Source organism: Manis pentadactyla, chromosome 1 (assembly GCF_030020395.1).
Source record: "Manis pentadactyla isolate mManPen7 chromosome 1, mManPen7.hap1, whole genome shotgun sequence".
Classification (NCBI taxonomy): domain Eukaryota; kingdom Metazoa; phylum Chordata; class Mammalia; order Pholidota; family Manidae; genus Manis; species Manis pentadactyla.
The window spans coordinates 42,499,107-42,522,924 of record NC_080019.1 but is presented as its reverse complement, the minus strand read 5'-3'; the positions used below and the strand labels follow the sequence as shown (position 1 = coordinate 42,522,924).

At 43.8% G+C, this 23,818-nt stretch overlaps 2 protein-coding genes across 8 annotated transcripts in view; one reads left to right on the top strand and one right to left on the bottom strand.

Moving 5' to 3' along the window:
- ZDHHC3 (zinc finger DHHC-type palmitoyltransferase 3) overlaps window positions 1-14,729 on the bottom strand; it is a 51,337-nt gene extending 36,608 nt beyond the window's left edge. Inside the window, exons 1-2 of one of the 6 annotated variants that reach the window (XM_057497197.1) lie at window positions 14,502-14,729; window positions 13,193-13,262 (exon numbers count right to left, since the gene is read on the bottom strand). The gene's annotated coding sequence lies outside the window, so the exon portion shown is untranslated. The other 5 variants (XM_036883910.2, XM_036883913.2, XM_036883912.2 and 2 more) reach the window with 5 other exon arrangements.
- A 19-nt stretch (window positions 14,730-14,748) lies between these two features.
- Window positions 14,749-23,818, top strand: part of EXOSC7 (exosome component 7) — a 51,271-nt gene continuing 42,201 nt past the window's right edge. The window contains exon 1 of one of the 2 annotated variants that reach the window (XM_036883915.2): window positions 14,749-14,897. In XM_036883915.2, the coding sequence (XP_036739810.1) occupies window positions 14,841-14,897 (57 nt within the window). In that variant the 5' untranslated portion in view covers window positions 14,749-14,840. The remainder of the gene's footprint in view (window positions 14,898-23,818) is intronic. The other variant, XM_036883916.2, reaches the window with a different exon arrangement.

The following is a 23,818-nucleotide window of genomic DNA, read 5'->3' as shown; positions in this document are numbered from 1 at the left end:
TGAGAGCTCAAGGCACTTCACAGCAGAGAAAAGCACTCCAAAGCAGCACTGGCCATGTGTGTATTTCTGAAGGGCAAGGGCAAGCTTTCAAGGTTGTGGTGGGTTATCCTACCCTTTTGCCCAATCTTCCTTCTTCCTTCATTCCCTCACCCCCAAGAGGAGCATCTGGACTGAATACAGTACAGTCATGAAAAGTAAGGACGCATCCAGAAAGTTAAGGGGCAGCACAGTACTATTACTCAAAATGATAGACACTCTAGAATCAAAAGTTACACAGACTAATGACAGAATAAGGCCAGGCCTCTGCTCCCAGGACCAGTAGAGAATTAATGGCCAAAAAGTAGTTAAATGTGTACTATGTGCCTGTCTAAGGAAACGACAACTCAACAAATACTCAAAGTGATTATCACATGTTGGATACACTGTGCTGGGAAATAAGAAGTCATGACATATATAGAATAACCATCCCACATAAAGCAATGATTTCCCATGGTCCATCGCTAAGAATTTTCTGCAGAAGACAACAGCAATCAGTGTTGCCAGTGACAACCTAGAAGCATGAAAAGATGCAGAGATACCTTCTGAAGCACCAAACAGAAGGACAGCAGGAGACTACAGACCAGAGGTGTCAGTGACCTGACCTGTGCCCAGCAAATTTTAACATTCTAAACTCTGCTCAACCAAAATCAAACAAAAAGCTGAAATCCCCATGATTCAAAAGCTGACAGAAGCTCAACATTTTGGCCACCTCCAAATGTACACACTCTTGGTTTTCCCTGCTGTCATACAGATTTGAATGTATATCTCCTATGTTCCCACAATTACTACTTAAGCTCTAAACCAACAGTTTTATGGATCACAGCCACAACCATTTATCTATATATTATCTATGTTTTTTTTTTTTTTTTGTATTATAGTGGCACAGTTGTGTAGCCGTGATGGAGACATGACGAGCAAGCCTAAAGTATTTACTCTCTGGCTCTTCACAGAAGTTTGCTGACCCCTGGTTCTAGGAAGTTTGTTACCCATAAAATAAATAGAACTCCTGCTTTCCCAGTAAAACAGTTCGATGTGACAGTGATGGTTGGTTACAATTTACACCATTCCACCCACATCTGTGGGAGCATAACCTGTCATCTGCAGTCTGAGGATCATCTCACCAAAACCATACCACTTAATGTTTGTAAGTGGTGTGGTTTTCAGAAATGGATGATCACCGAAAGTAAATTTTAGAAAATTTAGATACTTTCTGTGATTAAATTATGCTCATGGCATATTCAGGCTCCAGTTGACTGAATTCTGTTCTCTGACAATTACTCAATCTTAATTGTACATACAGCAAATGACTCAACTAAACTAGAGTTATGTTTCATATGTGTGGTTTTGTTAAGAAATAGGCCCTTCCACATAAATAAATTTCCCAGGTAACTGGGGCTTGTTCCTAGTTAAGACAGAAATTTAAAAAATAAAAGTAAAATAAAAGCAAACAAACAAACAAGATAATATAGCTGTTCCTAAGTACAAGAGCCATGCATTTCTTTGGAATGATTTGGAGTCAGTTACTAGAGTATGTTAGGTAATGACGTCCTCAGGGGGTATGGAGATGCACCTACTTGTGCTTCACACCAGCTGGCCTGCTCTATTATAATTGTAATTCCAAAATCTTCTTTGTATAGTTCCTTGCCTTCCTCCTCCATTCTTGGCTACTGTCATTTCTGTGTCTACAGTTACCAATCCTCCTAACATACCCTCTGTTTACTACTGCTAATTGGCTGTGGGCTGGAAAAGCAAATAAAACTACATCTTGTTAGATTGGTTTGTAAAAGAATGGTACTAATTTTAGGTAATAGGCCTTTAGGGAACACCTGCTATGCTCTCCCACTGTACAGTTCTAACAGGCTAGAAGCCCTGTCTTTTCATTAGCCCTCTGACTAGGAAATAGTAGCCACTTACTACATATGTTCATTACACAAATGCATGAATAAAATGCATAAGCTCTGTGATCCCAGGCCCACCTCTTGAAGGTCCTGTCTGCTCACTGTCAGGCCTATGGCCATATTCTAGATAGTAGAGGGTATACCAAGTAAGACCATGAAGTAGGCAGCCTGTGACTGTGACATTAAGTAACCAGAATGTTCCACCATTGAATAATGTGGGGCCAGAGTGTACAGAGCAGCTTTGTTTCTCCACTGCCCCTCAGTGGTGAGTGACAGCGTGTGACCTGGGAAAGTCCCCAGCCGAGGGTGCACCTGGCAGAGCCACTAGGTGTTGAACTGAAGAGCACATTCTAACCCACACTTTAGAGTTCAAAATATTCCAATCAAAACCAATCAAGGCATATAGAGAAAGTTCATAGCAAGTGTACAAAAAGCCAGTAAAAAGTTCATTGAACCTCCAGATCCTCCAAAAAGCAATGGAAGTAGCTTTCCAATAAGGATTCATTCCTTAAATTAGCCAACTGACAATCTGAGAAATATGGGGAAAAACTCAGTTTGAAACAAATTGTACACATTCCCTTCACTCTCCCCTTCATGACAACAACAGAAAAGGCAAATACAGACCTCTTTTCTTTTTCTGTTTTGAATTAGGGAAACTCCAATCCTTGGGGCTGAGGAGTGGCTCTTTGCCAATGACCCATTCCCCAAGTGTGTCCTTGCTTGTGAGGAGCTGGATGGAACTGTTTGCTCAGGCCTCTGAGGCAGTGACACAAGGACGCCGGTGAGTCCCAGAACCCTTGGTGCCACCCCTGCCAGCCAGCCTACACCCTCAGAGGAACAGCCTCCTCCAGTTCCCCTCCCCACTCCTTTCATTCCATTTCCTTGTCCTATTTGCTCTCTAAAGTCTCCTTTCTTTAACTCAATTCAACTCAAACAGACATTCATGGAGCAGTCAGTAAATGTAACAAATTGTGCTGGGGGCTCACATAGGACAGATGAGGGCAATAGTGTGCGTATTGCCTTGTTCAGATCTTGCCATTCACCTCTCCCAGCTCTCAATCTGGGAAAGCCAGTCTTATTTGCTTTATTCTACTAACCAGCAAGTCCTACTTTGTTTGGCTTTGTGGCCTGGTATCTGGCATTAGGATGTGCTCAAATTAGTATTTCTTGAGTGAATGGGTACATAAACCAGACAGACACACCCCACAATAATCCTAACACATAGATTTCAAATGAACAGCACAACAGAGAGGCAAATAGCATTCCCTGAAAACAAATAAAACCCCCAACAAAACGCAGCAGTGAGATAAATAGACTTTCGTGGCCAGGACTTCTGAAGGGGTGGGATCTGAGCAGGGCACAGAGCCAGGTGAAATGTACTGCTTAGACAAGGCAAGGGCAGTGGGTGGACCTCGCAGGGAGAGTGGCAGTGCTGGTGGGGGTGTTGGGTGTCCAGGGCTGTGTGCATGAGTGTGCAGGTGTGTGGCTCTGAGGGGGATGGATAGCAGGGCTGGGTGGGGGAAATGGTCGTGGGTAACTGGAAATGAAGCTTTAAAGATAGGGAAAAGGTTCCATTTTAGAAGGCCTGGGATTTCATGAGTTGGACTTCATCCTGGAGGTACTGTGCGCCACTTATCTGAAGAAAGATATGAGATTACATTCACGCTATGGCAAGGCCACTCTGGCAGCAACAGGCAGGACAGATGAGAGGGTGCTGAGCCCAGAGGCCAATGAGCCCGAAGAGGCACTGAAGCAACAGGCCAAAGTTCTGCATGGTGGAACTAGGTTTTCTGTTTCTCTAAGTGGCTACTGGTTTTTCAGAGAAAGATTGAGAACAATGATCATTTTGCACTTTAAATTATAGTAATTTACATTGTAGTTTTTCCATTAAGAGTTTTGAAACATTGGAAAGAGTTGGCTTTTTCATATTTTAGTAATCCATGCCCAAAGTAATCATTCCCATGTGAGGAAGGAGCGCAGGAGGTCCCGAAGGTGAAAGGGTCAAGCCCTGGAGAAGGCTCAATGCTTCCCCAGGGAAGGACTAGGAGATAAGGAAGTCTAAGAGAAAAAGATTCACAGCATCAGAGGGATTCTGGAGTTCCCTAGAGCTGGCTATCCAGATGACAAGGAAGAAGTGGTTTCAGAATGACAATCTGAGCTCTGTGGAGGGCAGCATGTGGTAAATATAAGGAAATCATGTAGTCTTTAGAGTTTCTGAAGCAAAAACCAAGATATGAGTGAAATTAGTGCTAATTTTCTAAAAAAAACAAAAGCAACGTTTCTGGTTCAGAGAATTGTCTCCAGATCCATCTATATAACTTATGTGGTTCATTATGCCTGACTGCAAGTATGCCCTTCCAATAACCCAGACAGGCACACACAAATGCATTCAGTAAGGTGCAGTCTGGGGCCCTATGAGCCCCAGGGACTGGGATGCTGTGTCAACTTTGCGGTATACCACTTATTCAACTCCCATGCTGTCTGTCCATGGCCAGGCAACTCAAAGATTTGAAAGTGGTGATGCTAAGGCCAAGCTCACAGACCCCATGCCACTGTGGCCCATCAGCAGGTTGGCCAGGGTGGATGCCTAACTAAGTGTTGACTACTAGTGATGGAAAGAACCCAGCTATAGTGCCTGCAGTTCATCATCATTTGGTGAAAGAAGGGCAAATCCTTATAAATCCATCACCTGGCCCATAAAAACTGACCCAAAGTCCATGCTTTGTGAACAAGGGTTAAAGGCATGACCATCACATAAAACATAAAAGTTCTGTATTGGGTGAATTAGGGCCCCAAAACTCAGTCCAGCAAGTGTCCCCAAAACCCCAGGTCCTCAGATTGCCAACTTCACCTGCTTTCATAGACAAGATCCTACACTAAAGTAAGGAGTAATTAAGCTATTAGGCAGGAAAATAGATATGAGCAGGGTGGAAAGATCAGTAAAGTCCCCTTGAAAGGACTCAGTTAACCAGTTAAAACTAGAAAGCCAGAAAAGACTCAAGAGTTAATGAGTTAATCAGTTAAAGCTCAAAAGGTCAGGAGCAACTTGGCATTGAATGTTTGAATATTCCCCAGATAAGGAAAAGTATCTGAGCACAGCCCATGTCTTCATTGTGTCAATTAGATCATTGTAAGATTTACTCTAGCCTGGTAATAAAGACAGGGAGATCCCACCTTAAAGCCAAAATTGCATTTTCAAAAAACCCAGGAAGTTAAGAAGAAAGATTCTTAGCATACTCCAACAAACAAGTAACTCAGCCACCTTGGAGGAAAAGCAGCCAGTCCTGATTGATACGCTCCCAAACCAGGAAGCTGTTATCCTGGGAGGGGACCAAAGCAGTGAATTTCTTGTGTTAAGCTAATTTTGCAGAATTACCTAGAGGACTGATGAGAAACTTAATGTATCATTAAAGATACTTGGGACCACTTAACAAGTCCACATCCCTAGCCCTTTGTCACATTCCTGAAAAATCCTTAAAAGGGGGAACCCCCAACTTTTCAGTGCGCCTCTCTCTCTGAGGTTGTCTGCACTTAGAGTGCATAACTTTAACTTATTCCCAACCTTTAAAATTTTCTCTCTCCAACCTTTCAGGTGCTTCTCCTCCCTGAGGTCGCCTGTACTTTTTCTCTCTTTAAGTAATTTTAAATAAAACTTTTACTCTGCTTCACTACTGTGTATCTGCCCTTCAATTCTTTGTGGCAGTGCGGACAAGAACCCGAGGAAAATAGACAATGCTCTCCCCAGCAGAGCTAGATCTAAAACCAAATCCTCAGAAATATCTCAAAGCACTTTTCTCACATCCACATATGCATTCATGCACAGCATTTAAGCAGATTTTAGGATTGTATAGATTAATGTAAAGTAGCATAACAAAGGGCAATGAACCCAACCATTAAGGCCTGTATGAAATATCTGCACAGACTGGTTTAACTCAAAATCAGGTGCAATTACTTTCCCTTGGTTTAGAGATAATGATTATTTAAATACTCAAAAAAAAAAACCCCATAAAAATAAAGATTAAACTCTCTGGGTCCCTACTAGTAGGAACTATGTAGTTAAAAGTCAATCTCAATTCCTTAGCAGATGTCAGGAATATCAGCAAGGCAGTAAAAACTTTTAAATAAAAGGTTTTTTAACTTAAATCAAAATTTGCTTCAGGTGAATATTTAACATTTTAATAAATCTAGTATAATGCTGCCTTACTGTGGGGGGGCCTGGTCTTACATCCTCTTGAACTTGCTCTGTACAATGAATTCCCACCAAATTTTTACCAGTTAAATAACTTAGTTTGCCCTTAAACAATCATTTTAAAAGGTCCACTGAACTAAGGTAGCATCTTTTCTGATATTTCTATTATAATTCTCAATAAAAATTCATCATAACCTGTATGTCAATAAACTTTTATGGTTTAAGTCATACTTATGGTATTTGCCTCCTTCAGAACTCACATTTCAGAGTGATAGACTTAAAACTATATAAGCATTCAAAACCTAGCCCTGCAACTTCAAAGGTGACTATTTATTTGGTCCATTTGGTCCATTACCTGGAAGCTTTAGAAAGGAATCTGATCAAGCAGAAAATTAATTTATCTGAGCTATAATTCTCTTAATTTATGTAAAGATCCATAAGGATTGTAAATTTTATACCCATGTTTAGATGATTCTCAGAAAAACAAAGAATGAACCATGAATCACTGATTTGAAATATTTCATAAAAAACAGAATGAGTCACAAAACTTCTTCTAAAAGGTAAGGCTGTGGTCCAAAGGAAAGGTGCCTTATCTTCTGTATCACAACCTTCCAGCCAAGGGAGATGTCCCAACAGGCAAAGCATCCTGGCCTGTTTGTCTTTACCAACAACTCTACATTGTTTCTCTCTCTACAGGAGGGTCTGTCTCCTACCTGTCTCTTGTCTGTCATACTCAACTGTCAACAAAAAACTTAAAAAAAAAAAAAGGTAAAATAGCATACCCCTAAACCAAACCTCTACATGTTAAAGTTCACAGAGGGAATCAGGAAGTGATAAGTAGGCTAAATTTGCCTTCTTCCCTCATAACCACTGCAGAACCCACTCATGCAAACGCTCAGACTCCTAACACAGGCCTACATTTCAGAAAACAAGTTTGGGATTTGGACAGCTCACAGAGGCTAACAGTTTCTCCACTTACTACAACTGACCACTATACTACAACAGACTGGTTCACCACTTCCCAACTTTCCAGATCTATTAAAAAAAATACACACCCATATACAGGATGACAATATATGCCATAAATGTTGGCAATGAACTACTGCTTGTTTGGGTAACACATTCTACTTTCCTTTTTTCATTGATGTGCTTTATCATATGCTGCAACAATGACAAAAATTAATGCAAGATCTTGTACAAGATTCACTGGTTAAAAAAAAAAAATCACTGAGTCAGAATTTTAGAGCTGGAAGAAACCTTAAAGACCATCTAATCATCGTTAGTCAAACTTCTCTGGTTTACAGATGAGGAAATCAAAGTGAATTTGCAGTGCTGTCTACAGGAATGGAGATGGGCACAAACATTAAGTAAATGCTTTTTAAAAGCTTATTTTAATTCTTACAACAGCCCAGCACAGTAGCTTTTATTACTCATTGTACAGATGGAAAGAGTGAGGCACTGAGGTGTTGGATAATTATTCCCAAGATCATACAAAGCGAGGAAGTGGTAAAGCAAAGATTCCAAACCTGCTCTGCCTGCTACCACAGACCACATTTAAAAAAAATTGTTATTAAGGTATCATTGATATACCATCTTATGAAGGTTTCACATGAGCAACATTGTGGTTACTACATTCCTTCATTGTTATCGAGCACCCCTCCCCCGCACCCCCGCCAGACCTCCTTCTGAGCCCAGCACACAGCTTGCTTGGTTTTTGCAGGAGAAGAAGAGAAATGACCAAGTTGGCAACGTGCGTCTGCTTCCTTCTCCTTCACACACATGTTATGGACCTGAGAGGTGACTTCGGTTTAGCTTTAACATCTTCATCTCTAAAATGAGTGGGAAGAATTGGATCTCTAAGCTCTGTGACTTTTTAAAAAACCCAAGAAATGGACTGTAAGCAAACTTTCCTTCCACTAACTCCTGGGAGCCTTTTGACCATTCTAGAAAAAAGAGAACAAGAGAAAAAGAGGGAGAGACAGAGAGAGAGAGAGAGAGATAAAGAGAGAGAAAGGAAGAGGATTTCTTTTTTCTAAAGCCATTTCATTTCTGGTGGCTGTCTCTTTAATAGGGCATGGCACCCACAGGCTATCTGCCCCCCTTCGGCTCTCAAGACGACAGCCTTTCAGAAAGAGACTGTAGGGACTAGCTGACCTCTTCCGAACTCAGACCCAGCCTGTTCTATAGATGGGTAAAGAAATGAAGCTCATGGAGTCAGTGGAAATTCCATAAAATGTTTAGAGAGACAACTATCTTCCTTTCTAGGTCTAATGGATGCTATCTACTAGCTGCTCATGCTGCCATATCCTGGCATTAACTACTCCTTCCAGCAAGTTACTCTTGGAACCCAGCAGGAAACTCTTTACAAAAGCAGTAATAATTACTGATCTAGCTACCCAATTTATATTTGTCAATGAGTGTGAAACTTTGATAGTGTGTAGAACCCTTGGTAATAAGGTGCACTGATCTCATCTGACTCTAAACTGTTTCCTGTCCTATCAGGGTAGGTTCCGAGGTGGGCATTTTGCCTGGCTATTGCCACAGTGTGGGGCATGTGGGATGCAGTGAGGCCCTGACTCTTACTGAATGTCTGCTACCTGCTGGGCACTGGGTTGTACTCTAGACATGTCTCATCCTATTTGAGCCTCATATCTACTCTATCTTGTAGATATAAACTCTGATTTTTACGCTCCTTTTTGAGAGGAGGCATGGAAATATCTGCATAATTTACTTCTAGGAAGCAGTGGAGACCGGATACACTGCCAAGCCTGCTCTCATTTTTTAGCCTACTTTTAACTATTCACTACAGCCATTAAATCTGCCCAATAAATAGATGACAGAAGGGTAGGGGTGCTGATGTTTCCACCAGTGACCTTGGGTTACTTACAGTTTGGTTATCTTGTCTACATATGGTTATGCAGAGATGGCAGAGTCAGATGCAGCAGTGTTCAGCCACAGGCCAGAACTTAAACATTTTGTACTGCCAGGCGCAGCCCTGGCTAAACACCAGTCAACATTTAGAAGACTGATCTTAACCTAGAAAGCAGGAAGGATGTGAAGCTTCAGTCATGAGAGTCACCCCAAAATTGAATTTCTAAAATCTGCTTCTGCTGGGGAACTCTTTCTGTGGGGCCAAGTTCCAGCATGCTACTTTTCCTGAGAGAAAGCCACCATGCTAGGCAGAGACCAGCTGGCAAGGTTTCACCTGAGGGTGCTGAAAATGGCACCTGGCCCCACACTGTGCCATGTGCAGACATGCAGCACTTTGACATCATCCAGGCAAGAGTTTGGCTTTTTTATGGACTAAAAGCAAAAGCGCTTGAGGCATCTACCTGGAAGAGCTAGGGAAGAGAAAGCAAAGGCTGGTTATTGCAACTGCAGCCTTCCAGAGAGGAGTCATTTAGCTTTCCGGTCTCTGCTGATCCCACGTATTCTAGGCACTATATGGGCACTGCAAGGGCAGAGCCTTGGGAAGAACCTGGGACTGAGAAAACAAGGCTAGAGTGTGCTCTACAAGTCCACAGCCCTTGTCTCCTAGGCAATGGCCTTTCAGGCATCTGTTAGAGGGCTTTGGGGATAGGTGGGAGGCCAGAGCTAAACATTCTCTTCCGAGAATGAAGACTGGGCTTGGAGCCAGAGGCCATAACTCTACTCTCAGTCCTCCCAGTCACTAATGTCATGATTTCAGGCAAGATAGTCACCATCCCTGGGCCTCAGTAACCTCGTCTGTAAAACAAGAGGGAATAGTGGGCTGATTGCAAAGATCCCTTGCAGGACCGAGATTCTGATTTCTCTTTTCTCAGGAACAAATTCAGTATTTTCTTTGTTACTTTTTGGATTTTATATTTGTACCAAAAGCACCCTCTATCTTCCTTTCCCATTCTTTATTAATATTCAAAAAGAAATCCACCAATAACTGTTAGAAAGTTTCAAGAGCATGTTCGTTTTTTCCAGTTAAGTATGGCATGTAATTACCATTTCCTTTTGTTTACTCAATTTTTTTCAGAGTAGAGAAGGTACTTTTAAAGTATATCAAATATTACACAGCAGTAAAAGAGAAAAGTCTTAAAATCCAAAGTTAAATATGACCATTTTCCTATGTTTGAATATTTGAACATCCATGATTGATTCTGAACTTTACAATCTGGTAAGATAATACATTTTAAGGTAAAATGAGGCTTGCCAGTTAGAGAGGTTAACTGACTTACTCAAAGTCACAAAAGATCTGAGGTCAAGCCCAGATCACCCGAACAGATGTCCAATCATCCTTCCATAATAGATCTTTATCTTCCTAACCAACCTGCCTTTCTAGATTCTCTGCTACTATTCGTGGTTTAGAAATGTGTACTTTGTACATGGCTAAGTCAAAACTTACTGCCACAGAACCGTGGCCAGAACTGTACTTGACCTACTAGGCTCATTTTTCCTGAAGTGGGAAATGAATTCCACCAAAGGCATTCCATCCCTACTTCCTGAGAGGAGATACTCATGAGTCAGAGCGCCTAGGAAACCCAGAGTTCAACCCCCAGGTGTCTACACACCAGGAAGGTTACAGTTAGGAGGAGACTATGAAAAGATGGAGTTTTCTTGGCATTTCCTGGCTGATGACTGAATTAGGTGAGACATGGACCTGTAGCCTTCTTCACAGCTAAGAGCCAGGAATAACCTGGTCATTTGTCTCTGGAAATCTGCTTCTGAAGTGGAAAGAAAATGATCAACAAATGCAAAACTAGGAAGAAACTAGAGGCAGCATGGCATTAGCCTTCTTGCTCCTGGCAGGTCAGTATGCAGCCATCATGCTTCTATTTCTACTTCAGGTTCTGTTACTTTCTATGGTTTCAGAGTCTGTATGTCTGTTTAAATATTTCTAGACTTGCTAATCAGAGTACAGGGCCCCCCTCTTCTCACATACCCTAAGGAAAGGCATACAGAGGTACCTGTTGCCCACCCACAGCGAAATGCCTGTGGAGACTCTCCCTCTCAGTGAGAATAAACCTTACCCATGTACTCCTATCAAGCTTTCTATTACTGCAGTCACACATTATAATTCCTAGAACAGCCAGCCACAGATCTGCTGGCTAGACTGACAGGTCATTTGTATCAAGTATGCTTTAAGACAAGGCAAAGGCAGGACAGATGTGAAGCATTTAAAGGAGACAGATCTACGGGGGAAGCAGTGTCTCACTTTTGCTTTTCTGGGATGCTGGACTAATTGTGAAAATGCAAAGGTAAAGGCAATCTCTGTTTAAGACTGGGAAGAAGGCGTTCTAAGAGGTCTCTGCAACTTCAGCACCACAGACTCAGCACTGCCCCAAGCTCTTCTGTAACAGGCTCTTATTGCTTTAATTAACCAAGGTGAAGTGGAACAGATTTACTGTGTTATTTTTGCCTGCCAGTGGCCAGCAACAGCTCTTTACCTCTTGCCCTTTATGCCTGGCCTGTACAATTAGTGCCTTATTATAGGCTGGCATCTCGTCTCAACACCACCTGTCTCAATAGAGACTTTATTTCATTGTCTTGTTCATGGGTTAGTTCAAGTGTCTGGGCTCCCCTGCTATCGTAAGTCCTAAACTCCTTTCAGGCAGGGGTGCTTTCAGTTCCTTATCCTTGCAGGCTCACAAGAACAACTGGGACTCAGAGGCAGGTGAACAAACACTTCCTGACTGAAGAGCTTCTGCATGTCTACTGGGAGTAAGACACATGGTCAGAATCCAGGTCTCCAGGCCTATCTCACCCAACCTACCCGATCCATTGGGTTTCTCTGCTATTGCAGGCTCTCCTCAGCTACTCAGAGTTAAGCTCTACTCGGCCCATAGATATATAACCTTTTCTCTTATCTAAAAGGTTTGGCTGAAACAGACAGCTTCCCCTCAGCACCACATTCTATGTTCCTCTAGAAATAGGAGTCAAGGGATATGAATTTATGCATGAACAGACTCCTTGTTTTGGGGATGAAACCACAGCTCATAGGGCAGTTACCAGTTCTACAACAAACATATGCCCCCTTCACCAAATACTCTGGTGAATGGAATGAAAACTGGGGGGTACTGTACAAGGGGATGGTTAGGAGTTTACACTTATGGGAGCTAGACTGTGTGGTCTCAAATCATGGCTCTGCCACTTATTAGTTATGTAACCTTGGTCAAGACAATTAATTCTCTGCACCTCAGTTTCCCAATCTGTAAAATAGGGATAATTGTACCAGCCTCATAGGTTATTGTGGGGACTGAATCAGTTAATCTTTGTAAAGTGTGTTAGAAAAAGCTTGGAACATAATAAGCATTATATCAGTTTGTATTAAATAAAACCAATAGACCTACAGAACAGCATGCCCCCAAAAGAATCTGACAAGAAAAACCAAGCTGGTTTAGCAAAATAATGTGGCATCCTTTGCTTCTTGATTTTCTGGCTAACATATATTCTTTGGATTGCTTTAATAAATTAAAAAAAAAGAGCTCTAAATTTATGGGTTTTAAAATGCCTAATGCATCAACACAACAAATGTGATAAAAATGCTCTGGCAGCATTGGAGCAGAATGATTAGTGAAGGTGTAATTATTTTAGAAGAGAATTTAAAATGAAGATTCTACTGTTTACACTTTGCATATGTACTTAGCCTGACATGTCAGCCATCATTCCTGATATTATTTAGCAAATACTGCCAATGCTTCTGCAGCAAGGAACTTTTAGTCAACTATCAGGGCAGCAGTTCAAATATGTGTTTTATATTTTTAAGGACATACTGAGATATTTTTATATAAAGATGATTCAATGGTATCCAAACTCAGACCTAACTTTCTGTCTTTTCTGATTTGTCCACCTGCTGCCAGTTTTTAAATCCTCAATTCTCTTAAGTATCCTAGCTACTAAAATTCCATGTGCAAGGTCTACTTTCTTAGCAATCGATCTTTAGCACAAAATACCATTTGCAACATCAGCAGTCCCTTGTTATTGCAGCATAGAGTTCCTCACATAGAATTCAGGCATCCAACCACACACAAAGGTGTTTATGCCACAACAGGCGGGGCACCGTGCTTTCATTAGCGAGGAAACCCTCTGGCCTCACCTCTCTCTTTCCCTGGAGGGTAAAGTCCAACCTTGCAAGATGTCTTCCCTGTAGGTGCATCTGCCGAGAACTACGAAGAGACATAAGAAAATACCGCTGTCCACTTTACTAAGGAATGATCACCTTCTGGGGACTCAGCAGTTTAGTGTTTAAGGATGTGGGCAGGTACTTCTTATCTGTACTCTCCTCTAACCCACCTCCCTATCCCAGTGTACCTATTACTGCCACCATTATAACTCTTAATCACCTTGTTCTGTGGTTATGTTGGCCTGGGAGCTTTCCCCTCTGCCTGGGGAGCTTCTCTAGCCAGAGGGGTGTTTTACTTCGTGTTCCAAAGGTAACACAAAGCCCATACACAGTAAGCTCCTGATAGTTATCTGTGAAAGGGTACTGAAGCTGCTTGCTACCAGAGAAACACCATTCTTTGGATGATCAGGCTGTCATGGGTTACTTTCACTTTTGAGGAAAGGGAGGTTCCTCAAAAATGGGACATTTGGAAAGTCATCAGACTCCGCTTTTCACTTCAGTCACTTTGGGTTAACGCTACCCCATTTATCCACATGGCCCCTTTAAAATTTGTACCTTACGCTGTCTGCCCCTCCTTAATGGGCTCCTTCAGTGACCCGCATATTCACCTTGTAGGTATCCTTTCTGGATATCCAAGGCCTGCACTCCTACTCAATCCACGCCGAGGCTGGCCCTTTTTTGGGCAGCTGTCCACAGCTCCCAGTGGTCACTCCATCAAGCCGGGGATTCCACCCGCTGCTGGGAAGCGCTGGGGATACCGGGGCACCGCGCCCCTCATCAATGCCAGTCACTAAGACTCTCCCGCTACTCTCTTTGGAACAATGCTCGGGCGACTACCCGGGGCAAGAAATCCTGAAAGGTCCTGGATCAGCGTTTGGTCAGCTCCTGGGAGAGGCGGGGGGCGATCCCTGGGGGGAGTGAGGACGCCTCACGACTAGTGGGCACTCACTCCTGGCCCGACCCTTCCCACGGAGAAAGACCTAACAGAGCTTCATCTCATCGACTATATTCTTCAACAATCCTAGGGACCACAGAAATGCTGGACGGAGGGTCGGAGGAGGTGTACCGGGGAAGAACGAGGACACAAGCCCCCGGGCCAGTCACGACGTCTGCCTCTCCTGACTCTGGGTAGGTCTCTTTTGGTCTACTCTGGGCTTCAACTCCAGCTCTGAGCAAACTGCACCGCGCGCCCTTCCCACTGCAAGTCCTGCGACTCTGGCCCGGGCCCTCGCCTTTCGCACTTTAGCTTTTTCTCTAACCACAGTTCCACCTCCCAACTGACCGTGAAGCCGGAGGCAGTTCCCCAGTTCCAGGCCCCCGGTGGGGCTCCCGCTGCCGCCGCCGTCGCCTCCCCCTGTAGCCCCCGATCCGGGACCCGGTCTCGAGCTGCAGTGATGGTTCCCCTGCACGAGGCGCCGCGGCTTCGGGATTCGTCCTGACACGGGGAGGCGCGCAGGAGAAGCCCATTGAGATACCAGCGGCGGCGGCGGCGGCGGTGGCGTCAGCGACTGCAAGAGAGGTCGCCGCGCAGAATGATGACGGACAAGCGCAGGGGGAGGGGAGCGGTCGGCGCGAGGAGGCGCGGGGGAATGACGAGCGGCGCGCCGGGCGGCTTGGCAGCATGGCGTCCGTTGCCTTGAGCGAGGCCGAGAAGGTGTATATAGTGCACGGCATTCAGGTAGCTACTGCAGCGGCGTGGGCCCCAGCTCCAGGGTCCTCTGGCAGGCCCCCGTGAGGAGGCGGCCGCTCTGCGGCAGGCTGGGCTGGCCTTGTCATTAAATAGCTCTGCGGCCGGCATTTGCGGCCCGAAGCTCGCAAGGCGACGTGTTTAGGACCGGGCGGTGAGCGTCCTTTTAGGGCGGTATGCGTACTTGCAGCCTGCTGCTGGGTCTATAGTGTCCGAGAGCCGGCGGGAAGCGGCGGGCAGCCCCTGAGTCCTTTGCTTAGCGAGGGAGAACCGCTCCCAGGGCCATCTCTCTTCAGCCTTCGACTATCGCTTCTCTAGGCTGAGCCTCACTTTTCTGGGAAATGCGGTCGGGGTTGGGCTTGTGGCCCACTTTTCTTCAAGTAGTGGTTGGGAGGCACAGGGAGGCGAGGCACTGGGAGAGAAGTCACGAAGCTGAAAGCCCTTTGAAAATATAAATCATCTTACAAATAAACGGGGAAGGATGTTTAAAAAATGGCTTCACGGTCGGTAGCATAATTGTTGCTGTTTCTTATTTTGCCAATGAACTAAGATCCCTATAGGCAGCTGTGACTATAGAAAGATCTGTGCGCAGTCGTCAGTCCCTGGTATTGACCACTCCAGGAGGATAGTTGGAGAATGTTGGGCCTGGTAATTAGCTACCAAGAAAAGCCAACCTCTCCAGGTTAGACAGGTCTTCTCAAACGTCTGGCCATAGCCTAGCCAGGATCCTGTTCTTGCACGTATAGATATAATCATTTTGTGTTTTACTTTTCATCTTTGGTCCATTATGGTCAAATTCAGCTTCTGGAACTCCCTTTCCATCAGTTCCGTATTCTTTTGTTATTTAAAAGATGAATAAAATAAAGGCATGAATATAAGGTAGAGGAAGCATGGAGCCACACGGGTGGGCTGGGGTGATTATGGAAGACCAGGTTGCAGAGGTGGCAATCCTATGGGTCTCAGAGCCTCAGTCACCCCTTCATTGTGGATCTTGGAAGGTAATCATCTGTTGACTTGGTAGGTACTCAGGTAACATTGAGTAAGGACTTTAAAGGGAGATAAATTCGGCAGTATTTTCTTTTCAAATTTAAAAAATTTTAAGTTTTAAAGTTCTCTCTCACCAGTTCCATGGGTATGTTATGGCCACAATTGTTGGTAAGTGCTCTTCTCTGTTTATCCCAGAGCTCTACAGAGTAACTGACTAAACTCTTCATAAGGACTATTAATGTTGGCCATAAATTTGCTGTATTTATGGAGAAGGGAAACAGAATTCAGTATTTATGGAGGAGCAAAAGGGAATTTACACTATCTGAATAAAGGTCAAATGCAGCTAAATGAGCCTATCACAGGATCTCCACTGCCTCGATTCTAAAATTGCCCAAACTTTTGTTTCATTGGTCTTTGAATGTGAGCAGTGTACTTTGAGCAATGTCTGGTTGGAGTCCTGTTCTTTTCCTACACAGACCTAATCATTTTTTGTTTTATTTTCGCCTTTGGTCTGGTATGGTCAGTTTTGGCTTTTGGCATCCCTTTTCTTTCAGCCTTTGATTCTTTTATTAGTTCAGGGGCATTTCGTCTTGGTTTGGTGGTAGTTAGAAGCAGTTGAAATTAACCTCATGATGTGTTTAGGATTCAGTTGCTGTAATGGTGGCCAATAAACTAGCTCAAGCAAAAAAAATGTACACATTAGAAGACTACAAGTGTTCCTGCAGGGATCCAAGGGCATCTTCAGGCTCTCCTTGCTCATCTCTGCTGCTGCTTATGCGTTTGCTTTTTTCTTATTTTTCTTCAGGTTGGCTTTCTGTGTTTCAGGCCATGTGGTAGAAGGAATGCGGTTACCTCCCAGCTCCTGGGGTTGCAGTTCCTCTGTATAAGAAATCAGCCTTCCACTTCTGTTCTGAACTCATGTTCCTGGGAGGAAAAATTATTTGGTTGAGCTTGGGTTGGGGGAAAGGATGGAGAGAATCATTAGGTTCAAACATGGCTACTGGGGGATGAGACACAGTTGAGAGAGAAAGCAATCTGTAAAAAAGGAGGATGAATCATTTTCAATCCTGGCAGAAAGTGGAATCCAATTCAGATAATTCAGGAGACTTTTATGATGGGATTCTTTCTAGCAGTATGGGTGGGTTTCAGGAAACCAGCAAGAGACATTGAGTAGCTCAAAGACTAACAACCACAGTGAGTAGCTTAAGGGGCCAAGGAAGGAAATAGCATTACCAGATGCCAGTGATAGCTGGAGCCATGGAGGAAGAGTTGCCCAACAGAGATTGTAGGCTTGGGTAGATACAGGCATTGTGAGAAATGTGGCCCTAGGTTGCGGGCGGCGGGGAGGGGGCAAGAGGAGCAGTCCCTGATCTTCTGGACCTCCTATTGGCCAAAGCCAACCAGAAGCCAGCAAAAGGAATCCAGGTGATGTGGTTTGAAGGGAATCAGCCAGTGCACAGATTAGGGAATGGGTTTAAGAGAGTGGCATGGTAAATGGAAAGGTTGATAAATCAATATTTGAATATATGATTGATTAGTTTCTGTTAAGTCCCCTCTCAGCCTTTGAAAAAGGCTGAGATGTCCCCACTTTTGTTAGGTACATATTATATCATAATTTTTATCTTTCTGAATCTTTATAATAGTCCTGAAGGTAAATATTACTATCTATAGATGGGGAGCTGAGCTCTGACGTGTTAAGTCCCTTGTTCAAAGTCACACAGAAAGTGCAGGGAGCTGGGATATCAGTCCAGACCTTTCTGACAGCAAAGCCCATTCTCAGCTCTTTTGCCACTTTCCCACTGCAGTGAAAGTCATTGTCTTGCATTCCGTAAATAGGGATCCAAAGGTCAAGGCCAAAGGGAATCCCCACTTCTACTTCTCCTTCTTTCTCCTTTTCTTCTGAAAGCATGTGGGAAACAGGAAAGAGTTGGAGTTCTGACCCTCCCATTTTTCTAGAACTTAAACGTCATATGACACATATTACTGTGTTATCATTTTGGTATTTCTCCCACATTAATTAGAATTTCCTTTAGAACCCTATCTTGCAAATCTTTGTTGAGCTTTTGTTTTACTAACTTGTATCTCAAACTGTTCTTTTCTCTGTTTAAAATATTCAGAAACTTGGAGGCAGATTTCAGAATTTCCAGAATTTAGGATTTATCCTCCTTTTGGGTTTGTTTCATCCTTGAGAATACATTGCTAACCTCTGGCTTAGCCCAGTGATTCTGAAGCTTGGAAGTGTCTTTTATTCACACACAAAGTACAGATTTAGGCTTTGCCTGGACCTTCTGAGCCAGAATATCTGGGGCTGGAGCCTGGGAGTAAAAGTTTTTATAAAGTGTTGGGAGATTTTGATGCAGCCACCAGACACTGGTCCATGGGCAAACTTCTGGCCCAGTCTAAAGTCTGCTGTAGAAATCTCTGCTCCCTCCTGCCTGAGGACACATGGTCTCCCATCTCTGTGTGAGGACGTGGAGTCAGACTGAGCAGAGTTCCTTTCCTAGCTCCACCATTCACAGAAAGAGTGATTTTACCTGAGTAAAATGAGACTACACCCCTCTCTGGGCAGAATGAGATTGTGAGGAATGTTGAGAGACTATCACGTACCAACATTAGCCCACCTGGCAGAGATGTTGCCTCCCATTCAGGTTTGTTTTTGCCATCAGAAGTGTCCTAAACCATCCACACTATATCCCCAACCTTCATAGTGACCTCATTCCAGGGTTCATCCTGTGACCATTGAGACTTAAGCTCTTTTGATTTGGAGGACTTCAGCTTGTTATCTCAAGAAAAAGGGGATTTGTGTCAAGGGCTGGAAAATCCGTAGGCAGTTCTGGGGCCCCACCATGGTCTTTGTGACTGCCTGCCTGTCTTTATGTCTGTGGTGACACCTCCACTTCTCTCTACTGAAGTGTGTCCCTTCTCTGAAGCTGATGGCTGTCCCGCCTCCCTTCACCTTGGTAAAACTGTTCTCCTACCTCTACTACTGTGGCCTCTCCAGCTCCCTCCTCTCCATGACCTGTTAGCTCCTCTTTAATTCCCTTCCTCTCTCATGTATTTCCCAGGTCAGAGATAAGATTCTAAGGAGAGAATCAGTTTCATGCCAAAAAGAGCTGGTTGCTCTCTGGGTTGTATGCCTTTGGGTCAGGCACCTAATGCTGGTCCTGGCTGTGGGAGCTGCATGGCAACTCTGTTGGGTGACCTCAACAGAGCTCGAGGTTTGATAGGCTTTCCAGAATTCTGCCTGTTGGGTGCTGTGGCCATGGCTTAGACATTAACCTGGCCGTCATAGTTTTAGACCAGGCCATAGCAGTTGATTAGCTCCACCAAGAGGTATTCCTCTTGGGGTCTTGTCAAAGCCATTTCATTGAGTTTTGCTTGGCAGTTGAGGGGAGGTGTACCTCAGCTGATGGTTTCAGCTTCTTTTCTTTGGATCTAGCTTTAATCATAAGCATTGTTGGGGGAGCAACTCAGAAAAAGGAGAAGAGGTCCAGGCCTGGTCTTCAGGTGTGAGACTGAGCTGTCAGTACTCAGCTGCTCGAACCAGCCATGCAGAACTGGAACCAGCCCCCAGGACTTCTGATTCTGAGCCTTGTGCCCTTTCCATTTACAGACCCATGGCACAAAAAGCCTGTGCCCAGGCACTTTACAAGGTGAATGGGATCACATCCTTTCAAAGGAATGCAGATCTGCTCCCAGACTTGGAAAGTAAAGGAGGATCACCATCTGGTTTTCCTGTTGTGTCTTGGGCCTGCAAAGCTGGATCAGAAGTGGTTCTATCCAGGGAGAGGCATTCTGGTCTGGGTTCTCCTCTAGCAAGCTCTGAGGTGTTGGACAAGTCAAAGCAAGGTAATGGAGGTCAGCGTCATCTCAGAGGGCTGCTTTGAGTCTGAATCCTCCCAAGTGTGTTGCATCAGCAGAGCTGACTTGTTAGCTTCTATTAAGGAAGCATAGGACCAAGTTTCCTGGGTGTGAGGAAAGCGCCATGGATTGAGTCCTGTGTCCTTCCACTGTGTCACAGACAGAAGAGTGAAGCTTGACACATCAATGTCAGTAACTGTATCCTCTGTCCAGTGTTGTTTCTGAGGACTCTGAGCTAATACCTGCCCCAGACACCAGAGAAGGGAACGCTGAGGGGGTTGCTTGTGCTCCACTGTGCCAAGGGTTCCTCTTACATGATTATGGCTTTTGGATTCTCTTATGACTCCGTAAGGTTGGGGTTATTCCCACTTGCTAGACAAAGAGACTTAGAGCTGTTGGGGAGCTAACTTGCTCAGGTCACAAAGTTGGTCTGTGATGGCAGAAATTTAAGTTAGGTTGGAGGTGCTTTTACCACACCACACCCAAACAGCAGGGTTGTTTTGATCACATACGTTAACAGCTTGCAATGTCCAGGAGCCATCCCTGCATCCAGAAACCCTGTATGTAGAAAGGTGCTTCAGTCGCTCTGCTGAGAAAGACAGGGCTCCACTCCACAGTGTTGTCCATCACCTGCTGACATCTCTATTGATTTTTTAAAGGGAGCTTTCACTTCAGGGCAGCCCCTATTTAAGTGTTCACACATGGATTACTTCCTTTGCTCCTGAGTACTACAGATGAATAAAAATGTGGTAGGGCTCTGAGCCAGGCCAAGCACGTTTTGGTGATTTCCTAAGCCTTTTATGAGGAAAACAATTTTAAAAAGTCCTGGGCGTAGTGATTCATGAACTAGTTCATTTGGTTTTTTGGTTTGTCTTTCTCATATTCTTTTGGGTGCTTTTTCTGTGAAAAAAAAAAGAATAAGCAGCCTTGGAAAGGAAAATTTATAGCTTTTTGTTTATTTCTTACTTGTCACCTGAGACTTTCCCACTGGGCTTTCTGCAGCGGGCAGAGACTGATTTAAAGGCTGGAAGGGCAAGATCTAGTGAGGTCCTGTTTTCTGACACCCTCCTGCCCTGCCTGGAACAAGTGCGTTGTCATTGCAGAGGTTGTGACTAGATCTTCCCAGAGTGAGTGGTATGTTGAAGCAGTAGTTCTCAGAGTCATTATCATTATTGTCAGGATCAAGTGGGAGAGCCCGCCAGTTCATCTGTCAAGGGAGGATAGTGCTGACTCCTGCTGCGCAGTGAAGAGACCCTTCAGAACACAGGGGTCTGTGTAGAATTGTGTGAAGCGTTCTGGCTTGTAATTCAAGTGCTACTTACTGGCTGTGTGACCTTGGTTGGGCCAGCCATTTACCATTTTTCAACCTGTTTCCCATTTTTAAAATAGGGTGAAAAATAGGTGTCTTGCAGAGCTATTGTGAGGATTAAATAAGTTCACTATGTAGCGTTCCTAGCATATCTGGGATTTAGTAAGTGTACATTACACAGTAGCTACTGTAGTTTTTGCAAATAATTGTGGCTATTTTAAATGATAGATCTGTAGAATTAGAGAAGTACCTTTGAGGCCATCTATTTCAATCACCATCTTTACAAATGTGGAAACTAGTCTAGACAGAGAAGGGACTTGTCCTAGGTCAAGCAGCTAGTTAATGGCAACACCATACCTGGAACCCCTGATTAATGCTCACACTTGTACCATACTTGCAGCCCATGAAGGATTCCTTGTAAATGGTGTCTTAGGGCCTGGTTTTCACTTTACTTGTAGGGCACATCTGGGGGTGGGAAAAACATGGGGGTCAGAGATTGACCTAAGAAGCCTTCATGTTCTGTGGGTGGAGTTGTGAAGAGACACGGTTTCATAGTTTTGGGGTCCTCAAGTGAGGAGGAATCACTTTATGGAGTTCTAACCAGGAGGCACATTCTCCTAGACTGGAAATTCTGTTGCTTTTCAAGTACAGGTCTCCCCAGACTGGAGGGAGGGATTGCCTCCTGGGAGGGAATGGGCTGTGAGTGGATGCACCTGCAAAGGGACTTCAGCCTGATTGGTGGTGGTAGATTTTCTGTGTATAAACAGGAGTTGAGAGAGTGAAAGAGCTGAGCCCAGCACAACATATGGTAATAGTTAGTACTGTGTGCAGGGAGGATGCACTGTTTTGCTTTTTTGTATTTTAATTTCTCAAAAAAGTCAATGACACATGCACTTAGCCAGGGCAAAGTTAGTGACAATTATATACTTCAGAAATGTTTTTTAGTGTTTTTGAGGTGCATTAACCCTTCTGAGAATCTGATGAAGCTAATGATTCTTTTTCTGGAAAAAAAGTGCTTTCAAAACATGGTTACAAAGAATGAGAAAGATCTCTATGGATTGATTTCCTGTATATGTATTGTTAAGTGTTTAAGAAAAAAAGCAACAAAGTGTACAAGAGTATCTTAGAATGCTACCCTTTCTGTAAGAAAGAAGAGGACATAAAATACATTCATGTATCTGTTCATTTGTACAAAGGAAATACTGGAACTAATGAGATAGGTTACCTGCCAGGGGTGGGTTGGAAAGGGCTAGAAAGACATGGGGCATGAAAATAGGGTTGAGGGGAGAGTGACATTTCTCTGAGCACACCTTTTCTTGTTGCTTTGATTCCTAAAGCCACGGCAGTAGTCCACATACCCAAAAAATGAGTACGTGATGAGAAGGAGCCAGGATGTGGGGGACCCAGACTGGAACACAGCTACAAGTATGAGTGACAGAGCCTCCCTGAAACGTGGAGACAGTATTTTGAGAGACAAAAGGAACCCTACACAAATACTGTACCCTCTTAGTAAACTTGTTTCTCACAGAGGTATGGGTTAGCAATTCTGAAACTACCTTTTGTGTATACTAAGCTTTAACAAATATGTAAATATATTGTGGATAATGAGTCTGGTTTCTCCCTGTCTGGCTGTGGGAAAGTTGGGGTTCCTATGGCCAGGATCCTCACTGAACTTAAACCACCTGATAATGTAACTGGCCCGTTCCTAGGCTACCGCTTCCACACCTTTAGGCAATAAGCTATTACTGAGCTATATAGAGAGCTTGGCCCAGAACTCTGAGTGGAGGCAGAGACACTAGTGCTCAACCTACTGCCGAAGAACAAGCCGGGTAATAAACCCTTTCACCCCAAATAACGTTTTGCTGTCAATTTCTTTGGTCACATTGAATCCATAACAAACTTGCTGGGGGCTGAAACCCATTGCCAAGACAGTGGGAAAGAAGTTACAAGTAAGGCAAGGAGTGAAGTTAGAACCAACTATCAGTGTGAACACATGGCTGATGGATACAGAAATAAATACAAGGGTGTGAGTTAGTATACATATGTATATTCTCTAGCTCTGTCTGCTGAGAAGATCTGGTAGCAATGATACCCCACTAGCAATGAACCTACTTAGCACCCAGATCCTATTTTTAAGTGCTGTTCTCCAATAAATGGAAGCATGGCTCCTTGGGAGAAGAAACTGTCTGCAGGACTGGGGCACAGAAAATAGAAGAGGCTGGAACATCTTGTATTGTCAGAGGTAAAGAAGTGCTCAAAAAAGATTGCAGGCATGTTGAAAGAATGTAGGAACCAACCTGAAGGAGCTCCCAGTGGCCAAATCTGGAACATTTTGATCAACAAGATAAATATGGTAGTATTGGATTATAAACACATAAAATAGGTATCTATGGGTTATACTGCTATAAGTAAGTGATTGAAGAAGTAAATAAATGAGAATAAGGGATAGGCAGTATGTAGACCACCCTGAAACTCATCTTCTGCAGCAGGGGTTGGCAAAGTTTTTCTGTAAAGGGCAAGATAGTTAAGATTTGGGGCTTCCAGGTTGTACAGTCATCATCATGACTCCTCTGCTCTGCTGTTGCATTGTGAAAGCTGGTATGCTACCTAAATTGAACAGGCATGGCTATGTTCCAATAAGAGATTTACAAAAACAGGTGGCCTGCAGGCCTAAGTTTTTTAACCCTATTCTAGAGAATGCTTGTTTTAGAACTAGTGGGTAATTGTTTTTAGCTTTTTACCAAACACGTTTGTT